At 42.5% G+C, this 14,915-nt stretch overlaps 1 protein-coding gene and 1 long non-coding RNA gene across 6 annotated transcripts in view; one reads left to right on the forward strand and one right to left on the reverse strand.

The window, feature by feature from the left end:
* LOC139110024 (uncharacterized) overlaps positions 1–14,915 on the reverse strand; it is a 198,845-nt gene that overhangs the window by 36,587 nt on the left and 147,343 nt on the right. The window lies entirely within an intron of this gene.
* LOC139110012 (nephrin) overlaps positions 1–14,915 on the forward strand; it is a 186,597-nt gene that overhangs the window by 26,308 nt on the left and 145,374 nt on the right. For all 4 annotated transcript variants that reach the window (XM_070669502.1, XM_070669503.1, XM_070669504.1 and 1 more), the window contains exon 3: positions 2,764–2,896. In XM_070669502.1, the coding sequence (XP_070525603.1) occupies positions 2,764–2,896 (133 nt within the window). The remainder of the gene's footprint in view (positions 1–2,763; positions 2,897–14,915) is intronic.

The following is a 14,915-nucleotide window of genomic DNA, read 5'->3' on the forward strand; positions in this document are numbered from 1 at the left end:
GTTGGTTTTATTGTTGAGGAGACTATCTCGCGTGGAATCTGTTTAAATCTTCGGCCGTCATTGAGTCGTCAAATCGTAGCTTATTATTATTTTAATTAATTAATAAATTTTTTTTTTTTTTATTAATCCCGCGAATGTATAATATAGCATTCGACGAAGTTTCTAAAGTTTTTGAGCGTCAAATAGCCATTAAGTTGGCATACTGTAATGTGGCGTGTAATTCGTGTATCGATAACTCGTTACACGGCTCGGCGAGGAATTCCGAAGCGTGAAATTTCGCGACGACGACACCGCCGCAGCCCTTCAGATGCAACTGTTGCCGCAACCGCCATCGTCGCTTTTATTTGGTAGATATTTCGCTTCGCAAGATATCGGCCACGACTATAAATCTCTCCGAAGCAGAAAATCGTATCGTAAAATATTGAGATACCCGCATTTCTACATATACATATACATATATAACGTAACGTATGTTCTTGCGCATTATTGCTCACTGCTCACTCAAGCACATTCGAGATTATGCGAGTTCAACCGTTCCTAAATCATACATGCGATAAACATAATTTATACGTGTCTTACATCAAGCGCATTTGTTACTTCGAACCCGTTCGACTGTAATCTTACAACTTTATATCCCCCGTTCGGTTTGCATTAAACTACGCATAAGATACTTATGCAGAGAGCAAAGTTCCTTTCGTCCGTTACGGCATCGATTCGATTAATGGACGGGTCAATAATTAATTAATGGATAAGTAAAAGGATTGAATATCTAGGAAAGTACTTTGCGCAAATGTACTCGAACTATACGGGACGCTTGTAACAGTTCGGGAACCGAAACTAAAATTTCACCGAAAATTCTGTTAATTTAATTAATCTCTTTCACGTGAAAAGTTTTACGGAAATATTACGATATTAAAATGTCTCGTGTTTTCTTTCACAAAACGGACGAATTTAAACAGTCTCGCGTATCATGATATGCACACATGACAACCGCAGAGCTTCACGGCCGAGACCCCGGGTGGGTCTCTTATGTTGCACAATTTCTACAGCTTCCAAAAGCACACGCGTATTTCTATAAAGTTATTGTAATGCCAGCATAAATGTAATATGCGTTCTTGTGACGAAAATGCATGCACGAGGCTACCTTATTGTCGACTGACGCGACGTCGACTTGAGTGAATTCCGGGCCGAGGAATTCCAGTCGTGAGGTACCGCAAAACTTTTCAACGGAACTCTCATTTTACGGTTTTATGGGCAAATAAAGTGTAAAGTTCATTTGCGAATTTTCCAAATTACGCTTATCATCGCGATGCGCGAACTTATTTGAAATAAAATTAATGAACAGCAGCATATTTGTGTTTTTCTTTTTCTTTTTCCTTTTCTCTTTTTATTCTCAACGGAGGTAGTATTGTATATTGTTAGTAATATTTTATGTGAATATTTATTTTCTTTTTTTTTTGCCTGCCAACATTGCGACGAGGTTAAATTAGCACGATTTATTATGTTTCATATTTTGAATGCTTCTGTTTACAAATCCATTAATATTAATGGATTTTGTAATAAATAGTGAAAATACCTTTCTGATATTATTGAAAATTGTTGCTACTAATTAGCACAAATATTGTATCGCGTCGCGCTCTGTAAAAGATCAAAGGCTACGGATCCATTAATCGTAACGTAAACGACATTGCTATTAGTGCGGATCGAAAAATTTCTATCGATGGATAAGGAACTATTAAAACGCAATACGCCAACGGATTATTCATAAATCTTTGTGGGAGATAAAAAGGAGAAGGTTACTCGATAAAATAATCTGCATTATTGTCAGAAATTCTTGTCGAGCAACGAGTGATAGAAAGTGTCGCGAACCGTGTTTAAGAATCTACTTTAATGATTAATTTTTTTAATACCCGAATTAATTTTATTGCCGATTGTTCTTTTAATATCTGCGAGAATTATAGTTTCACAAATCGATAACATGTTTGAAAAAGGTTTATATATATATTTTTTTTTTAATCGTATTAAAATATAATCTTGTTATATTAAATAATAATATCATGTAACATCTACGAGAAAATAATATTCCACATTTCTACAGGATTATTAGCATTAGAATTACAATTTGCTATCGCCACGGCAGTTGTAAACGAACGAAATCTAAAAATGCTAAACTTCAGACGAGAAATATGGTTTTTAGAATCTGAAATATATTTATATGAATAGTTTTAACTTTGAATAAAGAGGGAAACGAAAAAACACGCATATATTTTTGTAATGTATTCTGTGACGGTGAAATATTGCGTTAAAAGATTACGCTGCATTTAAATTATGCAGATCCTTCGAGGTGGCATAAATCCACGAAAACAACGTCACCGCAAAATTTTATAGGTAGGCAAAAATATATATGCCGCTTGATGTCTCTATTAACGTTAAATAATCATGAGGAATCGCACGAGGCTTGAATATCTCGCGGTGAAAAATCGGGTGCGCGCTGAAACCCGGGGATTGGTAAAATATGAAGTTACGATATCTGAAAATCTTGCTGGTAATACCAGAAGGAGGCTCTCGACGCCTCTCTCGAGGGGTTTGAGGGTCCGTTGCGCGGAGCCGTTTAAAAAAGATAAAAAAAAAAAAACGAAAGAAAAGAAAAAACAAAAAGAGATCCATAATTCTTTGTTATCGGACGATTTTCTCTTTGCTTCATTATTCTTCGTTTGCGCAACGAATGCTTTTCTGAATGAGAGACATCGATGTGTGTTTCAGTACCCGTGGAGTCGATACAGGGAGTGGCGGGTCAGAGGACGAACCTACCGTGTAACATACAGCCCCGCGAATCGAATGACGCCGTCTCTATGGTGCTCTGGTTCAAAGAGGACAGCGGCGAACCTCTGTACAGGTAAGCCACATTGATATTTATGAACGATAGCCCCCAGAGCGCTCGTTCGCTCGATCTCGGCGCGAATCTCTATAGCGCCATAGATTTCTAAGCGGACTTAACCGTTCGAAGAACCTGGAAGAGCCCGCCGTAACGCGGATAGCCCTGCGAGCCGCGTAACTTAAATAGCTATCTCAACGATATAAAAAATATTTTCTTCGTGTAATTTATTAAAAAAGTTAGATCTTTCTTTATTTTTATAATAAATATATTTTCGTAATTGTCGCGATGCTAATTTTACATTTTATTATTATTGCGAAAATAAGCAGGCGTTACGAAATGAAACCATCGACGTAAATTTGACGGATATTATTTGCGAGGTTTTCGAAATGCAAAATTAGATAACGGCTACGTCGCGGTCTGCCTATGTAAAATTCTTTTGTCTTGCAAGAAGACACGCGTTACGTATGCGTCGTCAAGGCGATTGTGCATGCATGACGTTGCAGTGCATATGTCGTTTTGATTTTCTCACCGTGACATCACAGAAAGAGTCACGCCAGTCACGAAATAACGTCGTTATCGAGTAAACGTCACGAGTCATTTGCGTCACGTTACGATCGCGTATCAAATTGCGGAATAAAACGATAATTTGCAATAACTTCGTTCGGGTTATTACCGCGACGGCATTGTCCGGTCTTTATTGATATTGCTGTGTCAAGTGGCGATCGTGATATTACTCGTTTTAATATGGATATTTGGCGGAACGTTGTTTGAGCGCCGTCGCCGGAGAACGCATCTCCGATCGGAATTTTACATGAAAATAATTTAGTAGTTAATTAAATTCACCGGGTAAATTTAATGCTATCGACATTTCATATGATCTAACTTCTTGTATTGACACATGTCGAATGTGTCGGTCTCGATTCCAGCTGCGGGTATATCAATAATCATCAATACCGTTAACTACCTATTTTGAATTAAATTTAATTTAGCAAATCTCCATCATCATTATTAAAACAACATTTCTGCATTTTCTCGTTTCGTACTTCGCAACTACGTCTAATGACATTTCTTGCAAAAAAAAAAAAAAAAAAAAAACCCATTTTAAAAATAATAGAAACGAGCGAGCTGTTGAAATATTTTTACATTATTTCGTCGTTTCGTTCTCGAGTTCTAGATATCTCACTTGTTTCTTTGTCCCTACGGCACACGTGGGAAAAAAAAATTATTATTTTAGCCAGTATCAATAATAAGTACCTGTAATTTTTAACCGTCTCTTTAGTCTTTTGCGAATATAAATCTTTTATGTCTGTATGCGTGACAGAGAAAGAAATAGCAGTTTAAGCTTCAGGGATTTGGGATACGATAGCTCGCGCTTTACCCTTCGATTTTCATGTTTTCGATCTCGTTGCTTGTATATCCTGTTAGTTCGCCGTTTCTGGTACGTCGTCGCGATGTACGTAAAAATAAAAAATAAAAAAACCTCGAATACGAGTAGACTACGATGAGGCAAGGATTTCGTTAAGCCGCAAATCGGCCTCACATTCCATCTGTTATACGTTACTTCGTTTGACAGCCAATTCGATCTACGAAAATATCGTCTTTATTGAGCAACCCCATAAAATCCAGATCACCGTTCGAGCTTGAAAGCACCCTGCGTTTTTATCGCGAAAAACACTTCTGTGTTCCATGCCCCGCCCGCGGAATTTATCCCGTAACACGTGCATTTTTATTTATTTACCGTTGCGTTTGATGGCTAATAAAATTACAAAGATTTCTTTGTTGTTGTTATCCGCTTCAACTCTGAGAAATTGCTTTGCCGGGTAACTGTTTTACAACCGAAACGAATTTGTGCGCGGGGTTAAAGTTTTGCGATATCAGACCAATAATGTTCTTCAAAGAACCAGAGCTTCTATTTTACTTGATTAATTTATTGAAAATAGTTACTAAATAGTAATTTTAATATATGTGTATATATATATTTTTTTTTTTCTTTATTCACGCAACGCATACAATTTCGTCCAATTTTCTTAATACTTTGGCGAAAATAAAAAATAAAAAAACGCGGGAGGGTTTTGCTTTAAACGTTTTTCCCTTGTAAAACCGAATACGCGATTATATGCGGAAAAACGAGCTTTTGAAAAAGAGTGTATGCCGAACGGTCGTAGCGTTATTATTGGATTTCATACCTACAGAACTGCGAGTTGAGAGAGTCGACTCGGGCGAAAAGCACCGGCAGTGCTGTAAACAGATTTCTCCGACAGCGTGATTGCAGCTGCATCGCCGTAAATAGCGTTTCTTGCACGACCGCGAATTTCTTTTCGTTGTGACATTATCGAGTTACACAGAGTACCACGTTTTGCATAACGCGGCGGGACCGTCGAGAGCAGTTCGCATAAATTTCGATGGACGGCCGAGAATATTGCGCTTTATTTAATTCGGCGAGTTATTAACATCGTTACGGAAAGTGTCCGGATTCGATTTTTCTCGCGAATACTTTGCCGACGGTGAACATAACGTGAATCTTATTTTGAGCGCACTTTGTAGACGACTCTCGGACGAGTCTCGACGAAATTTCGACGTAACTTGCACGTAAAAAAAAAAAAATTCTTTATACGGCATTCTCATATTTCTAAACATCGGTCGGACGTCCGGCGAAGATCCTTTTCAACCGAGTTTACCGATGAACGTAACTCGCTCGGGACAAGACGGGGGAGACAGAAAATTGTGATCCGAGCGAAAGAGAAACTGCATCCCGTTTGAAGGAGCCGCGGTTTTATCTCGGCGACGATATTTTAGTTTTAACGGTATACAATTGCGGTGTTCCGTGTCGTCGTAAAATGTTGCCGCGGAATCGTCGCGGCAGTAAGCGCCACGAAAACGGGTTTTCCAAAACCATTCTTCGTCCGCGCGGCGGCGGATCATTTCCTTGTGGAGATGCGGAGCTTTAAATTCTCTTTAAAGTCCCGACGTTTGCCGAACGAGCTGCGTTTACTACGAGCGAACGCTCTTTCGCGAATAAAATGATACACTGACCTACTAAAAGGGCGCGAGCTGTGTACATTCCCGGATAATGTATGATTCGCGATAAAAATATTAGGATTTATAGGCGAGCCGTACTCGAGAGAGAGGAAAAAAAAATTGAAAAAAAAAAAAATTACAACGCTTTCCTGACGTTCACACAAATCAAAGCATCGTTTCCATATCCCACGTTATTTATTGCCCCTGCAATGATTATTCTCTTTTACATTTTTATATCAATATAGATGAACCAAATTTGCCGCGCGGCTATTAATTTCAACATTCATTCGTATCGCACTGATAATTTGAAATCCATACGCAGATTACGCGCAGATTTATTATTAGATTGAATTTCTATTATTTGTAACATTCCAATTATATATATATATATGTATGGTATTTATTTTTACAAAGCCGTACGTAAGCTTAAACGGAGATGGGATTATCGCAATGAATAATCATGATTTGCGATGGGAGAAAAATAAATAGCGCGAGCCCTCCAATTACACGCATCGGTAGATTATATGGCGTAGTCACGCACTTAGCGTCAGGCGCATCAGCTAACGAGAGAACGCCACTTGGCGAGGGCGCTTAACCATGCGGGATACTCGTCGCGAATGCAAACGGGCGTGCCCTCAACCCCCTTAAACGCGAGCAACGTGATATCACAGCCAGGACGCAGTTTTACCCCTCCCCCCTCTCCTCCCGTCTTCCCTCCACCGTCCCCGTCCCTTTCATCCTTCGCCGCTCTGTTCTCGATCTCCAGCGCCCTTTGAAACGAACACGTCGTGATTGCATTTTCGATGACTGCGACGTAGACACGAATTCAATGATCTCACGTTTTACGCAGCGACGCGCCCTTTTTTCCCTCCCTCCACCGTTCGATAATATCATTTCAACCATCCACGTCGCGGCCGATCGGATAAAATTTCAATTCCTACAGATATCATTAAATCTTAGATTAATATTTTCATATACAGAGACGTAGCAGAGTTCGAGTGTACAAGTCCAAGTGAATTCAACGATAAAGCTTAGCGGAATTATATCGGGATATTTAATCCACGCGAAAGTCCCACTGCCTATCACTATTTTTAATCGAAGAACCGTGAGACGTCTTAATTTTTATTTGATATTAAATCTGTCTTTCGATTGGGAAAGAAAATATTTCTTTTGAAATTTTCTGAAAAGTATGTAACAATTTTGCAAATGAATTCTTATTCGTAGTGTATTATTAACGAAATTGAACTTCGACTTGGCATGGTAATTTTTCAAATTACTTTTCTCGTAATAAATACAAAGTTAATTACCATTCTATTAGAAAATTTAAAGTTAGCTACGATCTTATAGACGCGAATAATCTATTTTAACGCGTGTTGCTACGGAATTATTTACAATATCATTGGCGAAATTTGTATTAAATGCGCGATCGCGCTTTTGTGCTGAAAATTTCGCGTTCAGGAATGATAAAAGGCTGATTATGAGGCACGATAATTTATGGCTAATTGTTGGATCGAACAATACGTGTTTATGTGCGATATTATAAAGCCTCGTCATTACAGCAATAATGCATGTTCTGGACATTACCGATATATTTACTATATCGTAAATATTTATTGATGTATATTTCCCGCCCGGCTACGGAATACCACTCGTTTAACGCTTAATATGCACATGTACAAAAAGTTTACAGCGGCGAGCGGCCCCCTCGATCGATCGAGCGTGCTCGCGAATTACCCTGTATACGAAAGCTTGTAAGATAATAACGCGGCACCTCGTAAATCTGCCGGCTAGAAATCCTCCAACGATACCCTCGTCAAGCTCTTCTCATAAAATATTCTTCTGCTACCTAACCGCGGCAGTACTATCTTAATCCTTTTTCGCTTCTTCCTCGTTTCGCCTTTGTTAACGGTAATGATTCTCAAAGTGGAGCGTGGCAATTTTTATATTTTTATTTTTCATGGATCTGAGTCCGGCGAAGGATAAATTCAGTTAACTTTGGGATAAAAATAAAAATCTTTGCGTGGACTAATTGCATTTGCGTTCGGTATCATTATTTTTCCAACCGCGATGGAGACCAGGGCTCGATATCGTATTTAGAACGTTGTCTACCTATGCAAATGTCGTCTATCGCAAGCTTAAAGGGGAGTTTCCGGCGAGTACACTACACAATCGTGTGTGTACCGTATGTTATTGCAGCCCCCCTCATCGGCGAGGAGCTTTCGCCGAGTTTCCGCGCGCGTGCGAATTCCGCGTAATTCCTTCTGACGCTGACTGGATCAATTGTGCGGGAGGGAAACTTGGCGAGTTTCGCGGCAGGCAGCTGCGAATGCTCGGGGCTGTCCCTCTTCCCGTCGAACGAGAAGTGCTGATCGCGCTGACACGCTGATGGGGCTGACATCAGGTGTTAACGCCGTAACTCGCGGCGTCGTCGTTGTGGAAACGATTCTCTCAATTGGTGTTCGAATTACGTCAAGTCTACTATTCCATCGGCGACGATGAGCGACAACGTTCTTTCTTAGGGATCATCGCGCCTCTCTTGGCACTGATAAATTCGTTTTATCTCTGTTAAAATTGTATTTCGTACAAAATACCGTCTCAACGCGGAAAGAGAGACAGAGAGCAAGAGAGAGACCGGTCGCACGCGAACCCTTTGCTTGTATATCCCCTTGATAATAAAGAGAACCAAATTTTAAATGACGAGTTTCATTTCTCACTCGTTCCCTGAAAACGTTCTCCCGTCGGTCGATTCGAAGATAAAAAGTAATTCGTCGCGCCGAATTGACGAAGCTACGGTGATAACACGCGAGGATAGGGCGACGGCGAGATCACTCGCGATCAAAACCATCTCGATGAAGAGATTACGAATCTGCCAGCGCGGTCGTCGCCGCCTTGATATATCGACAAGTGACGCCAAGTGTCGCCGGTACCGCAATCAGTTAAACGCAACCTCCTCCCTCCCCCGGGCGCGGAAACGTTTCCCGATCGACGAGTCAATTGTCCTCCGCTTTCTCATCCCTATTGTGCGGTCGACTTACGTGACATGGACGGATGAGCGAGTCTGTGTGCGCGTACGTGCAATTTACGCGCGTGAGGCCGCGAATGCACGTGGCCGGATGCGCGAACCACCGGCTGGAATTATCGCGCTATTGTCCACGTAGTTACGCGACATAATGGCGGATTTCTCGTCGCGATACGCTCGAGCCGGCAAACAGTGCCCGTTCGTTATTGCGCGCGATTTTTCCGCGTCGTTATCCTCCCTATTGACGGCGGGCCGCCGGATTAAAATAACTACGCCGACCGGCGCGGAACGAAATCACGGCCGCGCCGAAACAAAGCGGTCATTATCCGGGTTATTCCTGAGGTCGATTGCAACAATAATGACGATGGATTAAAATTAAGCGGCCGTCGTATTTTTAAGTGGGAGAAACAACGGCTGGTATTTTAGCGGCACGGCGCATCTATGAGAATCGGTAAATAAATTACTCGTCGCTTTTTTTTTTTTTTTTTTTTTAAGGCGATTATAAGCTTTATTAAGCTTTGCCGGGCATTTCGATGCTGTGTTTATCCCCCTACGTCGTTGGTTGTATCTAATATCGTCGTTTCGCTCGTGAATTATTGAAATTCATAAAACGAGGTAATAAAAGAGCTTATTTTACGCATACACGGACGTGAAATTAACAGATAAAATATAGCTACGGTGACGATTGAACTCGACGAACGTGATCGACTTGATCAGCATATTCAGCGTTAGAGCAATCGGTATTGGAAAGAAAGAGACGTTTAATTCCGTACAGGCCGCGGGACTGAAGTGCAGGAGTTAATTCTGTCTAGCGAGCGAAGACGTTGTCGATACCGCGGTCCAACCACACTCGTTCCTCGACCACTGGCGAATTCCAATGGCCGCTACCACTGCGGAGCGACCGCAGCGAGTCTACGAGCACCGGTGCGCGACATAGATTTTGCCATAACCGAGATGGGAATAGATACCAAAGTGTAATCGTATAAGCTTCTCCTAACCATTGAACTTAAGGAACTCCTAATTGATTACAGGCTACGACGTCGGTGGAAACGTAATGAAAATCATAACTCGTCACGCTTGGAAACCACTACGCGAAACGCTCGGCGTAAAGTTTGAAAGAAAACAACGTCGTTAAATTCAGATCATTCCCTCCCGAAAAAGATATATTATCGCGTAATAATAATTGATAAAACCAGTCGATAAAACGGGACGTGAATCGATTGTTCTCGCGCGAGCGGCAGAATTAATCGGTCGTAAAATCGGACCGCGAAAGATAGACATCGTCACCGGATCTAACACTAATTAGGTGTGAAACGCGGCAGCAACGGCAGCGATGTCATAAGCGCGCGTGTATGCGGAGAAATCAATAGACGACAAAGCGGCGGGGGCTATCGCCGATCGCAGTTTCATTCGGCGAATCTGTTAGCTGAAATTGCTACAAAGACGCATTAATGGATGCAGTTGCGTCATTGAAGTTCGGGCGGGCGCGGCGAGTGGGTGCCAATCCCGGGCCCGGGTCCAGGTATTTAGTCATCATTGCGGTGCCGACCGCATTCGGCTCTCGCGCTGGTCCACCGTCGAACCACCCCCGAGATTCAGCGATAACTGAGAATGGTTGGCCATAGGAGCATTGAAATCGCTCGTCCTGATGATCCACCGTAACTACCGGCAGATGGATATGGGGAATCGGCCTGACCATTTGGCCGGTCGGCGACCTCGTTTACAGTTGCGGCCGCGATATCGTTGCGGTTTCTATTCGGCCGTGGTGCGAGCGCGCGTTTCCTACGTCTAATAAATGATGTCAATCCCGGGGTAAAGCCGATACTATGCCCGGCGCGGCGCGTTCGATAAATCATACGGCCTGACCGTCCGCGATCGTATCAAGTATTTGCAATTTGCGATATCATAACCCTGCGCTCTTCCCCCCCTCCGTCCCCTCGTTTCCTTCCCGCCACCCCCGACCGCTTAGTACGAAATTAATTCCCGGCCTCCGACCGCAAATGATGTAGCGACCTATTTGCTCGCGCTCGCGGAACCGGCTCGCCGTACACCGGGTCGGTCTTTCGTTTGCGCATTTAACTTCGATGCATGCTGAAGCGTGTTAAAATCGAGATCGACGTTCCGCGTCCATTAACTCACTCAGGGTTGTTTAATTGACGTTTCGAAAGTCGAGCAGTCTCGACTGAGGAACCCGGGGACTGATAATCGACAGGAGACGTCCGCCGCACTCGCGGATCGAGGGCCTCGAGCTACGAGAATCGAAGGCTCGCGCGAACGCTTCCCGGGATTTCTACCTTCGAAAAGATGTACGGACGCCGCGGGCAGCTGGACGTGTAATCTTTCGCGTTTTCTTTCGCCGTAAACCGGCCGTATACCGACGATGGTTCGTATCAGCGATTCCTTTGGAAATACAATTGACGTTTCGCATGCGGGATCGACGGGAGTCGAGCGTGAGAAAAGCGGACGTCGCTCTCGCTCTCTCGCACGTTCTCGCGGTACCGTCAACTTTTTCGCCACATTTCCCATTCGATAAACGTTAAATGCAGCCCGGGCTTGACGCGCATTACGGAAGCGCACGTCAACCTGCCCGAACGCGAGATCGATTCTTTCGCTCTCGCATAATGCCGCGCTCGTGCGCGATCTGACAGTCCTGCCTTCCTCTTTTTCCATATACGTATATTTTAACACGCGCGGGGCCGCGCCGATGAACAGCTGGCAAGGATTCAAACGTGTTTATCCCGGGGTTTCACCACGAGCATTTTAACCGAACAGCGAAATGACGGGAAAAATAGTGCGGTGCGCGAAATTTTGCGCGAATACGGCGCAGCGATACGCGCTTACGCATGTGTGTGCGTATGTTTGCCTCCGTCGTGTGTTCATGCGCGGTTTGCACGCGATATTTCACGTGAAACACGAAAACCGCAGCTCGCCCTGGTTCGAAAGCAAAAGTCACGCGTTTCATCGAACGCTGATGGCTCTTGGATACGCGGGCACAATAGAATTGCTCTCTCTTTTTTTTTCCCTCCCGGATTTTTTTTTTTTTCTTTTATTTATATTTTTTTTATTGCTATTTGTAGCGCGTTCAACCGAGTTCCAAACGCCGCTATTACCGCGTGCTAATATACAGAGGCGGTACCTTTTATTTTGCGACACTTCGAAATTCGATTGTGATTCTAATATCGGAGCGTCATTCCGATTAACAATACTACGTGAACGTGGCCCGTTGAATTTTACCGTTTCAAGGAGAATCGAATTTTCAACTTGGCGAACCTTTACGACGCGCAGCGCAGAAGCAAGACGATTATAGAGTAATTGAATGTCATGTCAATCGGTGATATCGCGCGGTCTTGCTGTCGCAATTACTCTTAAAAAAATATTATCGTAAGAAAACGGTAGTAAACCTAGCGGGGGCAGTTTGCTTCCTGCGAAACGTGAAGGATGTTTTCGTGTTTTTACACGAGAGCGTTGGTTCTCGATCGTTAGCTTTTTCCGAAATGTTAAGGCGCGATAGTAAAATTTGATATCTTCCCCTTGGGATGTACACCCTCGGTTTATTTTTCTCGGCTATCACGCGCCACCGTTACCGAATGACGACCGTTCCCTTTCGTAATACGAAACGTATCCGAGTCGCCTTCGTCATTCTTGGACAACGCGGTGCGCTCTCAGCATCATTCTCCATTTTGATTTCCCCGGAGTGATCATCGTCTCTGTCCTCGATAGCGATCACGATTTCCGCCATAATCCCGGATCGCATTCCGATAGGAAAAAAAGCAATTCGTTCGGGGGGGTTTTTTTCTTTTCTTTTTTTTTTTATTCTTGACAATAAATGAAGACCACTTTCGTACCAACGTTTCTTTGAAGCGTTTTTTTTTTCACCCGAACTCGTCTTTCCCTTCACATCTTTTCTCTCTCTCCTACCTTTTTTTCCCTCCCCCCATTCCCTGTTTCTTTGTTTGTAGAAGCTTTAACTTTCGCGGTTCTGAACTCTGACTAACCCAATTTCAGATTTTCTAAAAACGCCCTTCTCGTGCTCCGAGGAGAAAGTCCCTCGGCACGATGGATTGATCAAAGAAGAAGAATGTTTTTGGTACTCTTTATATCGAATTAAAGACATTACTCGGGAGTTGTATTTATTCTTCGTCAGTGATCAAAGGAATCCTCCGGTGAACTCGTGGAATTTTCATAACTCCATTATTATGATAGGAATCGCTAAAATGCTGGTTCATGAACATTGCATCTTTCATTTAATGCGTTCAAAAACGTTTGTATTTATTCATACTTATTTTTCTTTAATAAGTTAAGTCTTTCTCTTTCCCCGTATGAATTATGCCGCAGAATTGATGATCAATTTGTAATACCGAACATTTTTTTCTTTCTCTCTTTTAATTCCTCGAGTTTCAATTACGCGACGTTGACGCAAAGTTCTATAAGAATCAACGATTATCAATTATTTAACTAACAGGTTGCCCGCATTCGCCGCGTAATATTAATTATTGGCTCTCCAGCGAAATAATTTTGCGCGGCTTTTATTTTAAAGTGAATTAACGAGCGCGCGACATTATTTTAAACGCCTTTAACGTATCTTTGTGCCGCGTAGGGGGAGAATATTACTATCAAATTATCACTTTATGTTTTTCTCGCTGTAATAATTAGCACGGCGGTGTGTATAATTTGAATCAGTAACCGGATGGGCAAAAGCGGTGTAATCGTTGCCATGGCGACTCAACGTCGGCTCGGATTCGCCGTGGTTCTTGCGATAAATTTCTCCCGGCGGGCACGAACGCGAGCGCGTACCTTGCATGGAGATATGAATTTTTCTACCGCGGGTCACATATAGTTCGCAGGTAATTAATTAGCGAATACCGTCGCACTATTCTACGCACCGCTCGCGCAATTCGTCTTCCCGCCTCTTCTCTCCTTTCGTTCTCCGCTCTCCCTCGTCTTTCCTACTCTTATACCGCGTCTCTTGTGTTCCACAAAGCGGCAACTCGCCTCTTGGTAACTCATTAATTTGATGTTGCTTTGCAAATAGAACCGGGGAGGCGGAGGGAAAGAAAAAGACGGAGCGATTTCGCTTCCAACACTCGTGCCGTTTCTGGGTGGAAATTTTAGTGATATGAAACTCCGAATGTCGGCGAAGGATTCTTTCCTCGAGGCAGTGACGGGGAAATTGTATTAGCTTTACCGTTAAACGCGAAGAAATCTGAGAAATATCTCTTATCGTGTTTCCGAGTGAAAATTACAAGCGCGCCGTGATATGAACCCGGTCGCCGCTAGTCACGACGTATTTACATCCGTTTTATTTTTTTTTTAATTCTTTTTATTTTTACTCTTCTTTTAATTGCGAGCAACAACAATTAATATTGCAGATAAATAGACACCGTTTTATTTATTACCGTTTAAACTGCTTTTAATAATTGTCACTAATGCTATGCGAAAGCGACATTTTGCTCTCGCGGAGAAAACGTTGAAAGAACCGCAAATGTCCCCTTATCAATGAACGTTCTCTGCGAACTTTCTCAACGACGTCACTTTAATTACATTTACATATAAATTACCTTATTGTAGTAGTCTTACGAGAAAAGCATCCTTAGATGATAATAAACCACCCCCGTTTTACTTACTTACTTTCTCGTAAGGACTGCCATTGAAAAAGCGTCAGCCCTTAAATGCGTATTGTATATTTTAGAAAACGTCGATTAATTTCACTAAATTTTCTTTTATTTTATTTTTATTTTTATTTTTTTTTTTTTTTGGGCTTTAGGCAAACTAACGTTTTATCACGAGGCAAATACGTCGAAATTTTTAAAGCCGCGTAGGAAAGGAGAATTTGCGAAATCCGTACAACGCAAGGCGTGATTCTGCGTGTTTTTACCCCGCGCGTGTTATTCTCGCGTTAAATTTGCCGTTTGAAAAAGCAATTCGCCAAGTAATTCGGTTATTTTATTTACCTTCTTAACTGGGTCTCGGCACGAATAAGCGGGGGCCAGTTAAAAGGAA

This window comes from Cardiocondyla obscurior, linkage group LG19 (genome assembly GCF_019399895.1).
Source record: "Cardiocondyla obscurior isolate alpha-2009 linkage group LG19, Cobs3.1, whole genome shotgun sequence".
Classification (NCBI taxonomy): domain Eukaryota; kingdom Metazoa; phylum Arthropoda; class Insecta; order Hymenoptera; family Formicidae; genus Cardiocondyla; species Cardiocondyla obscurior.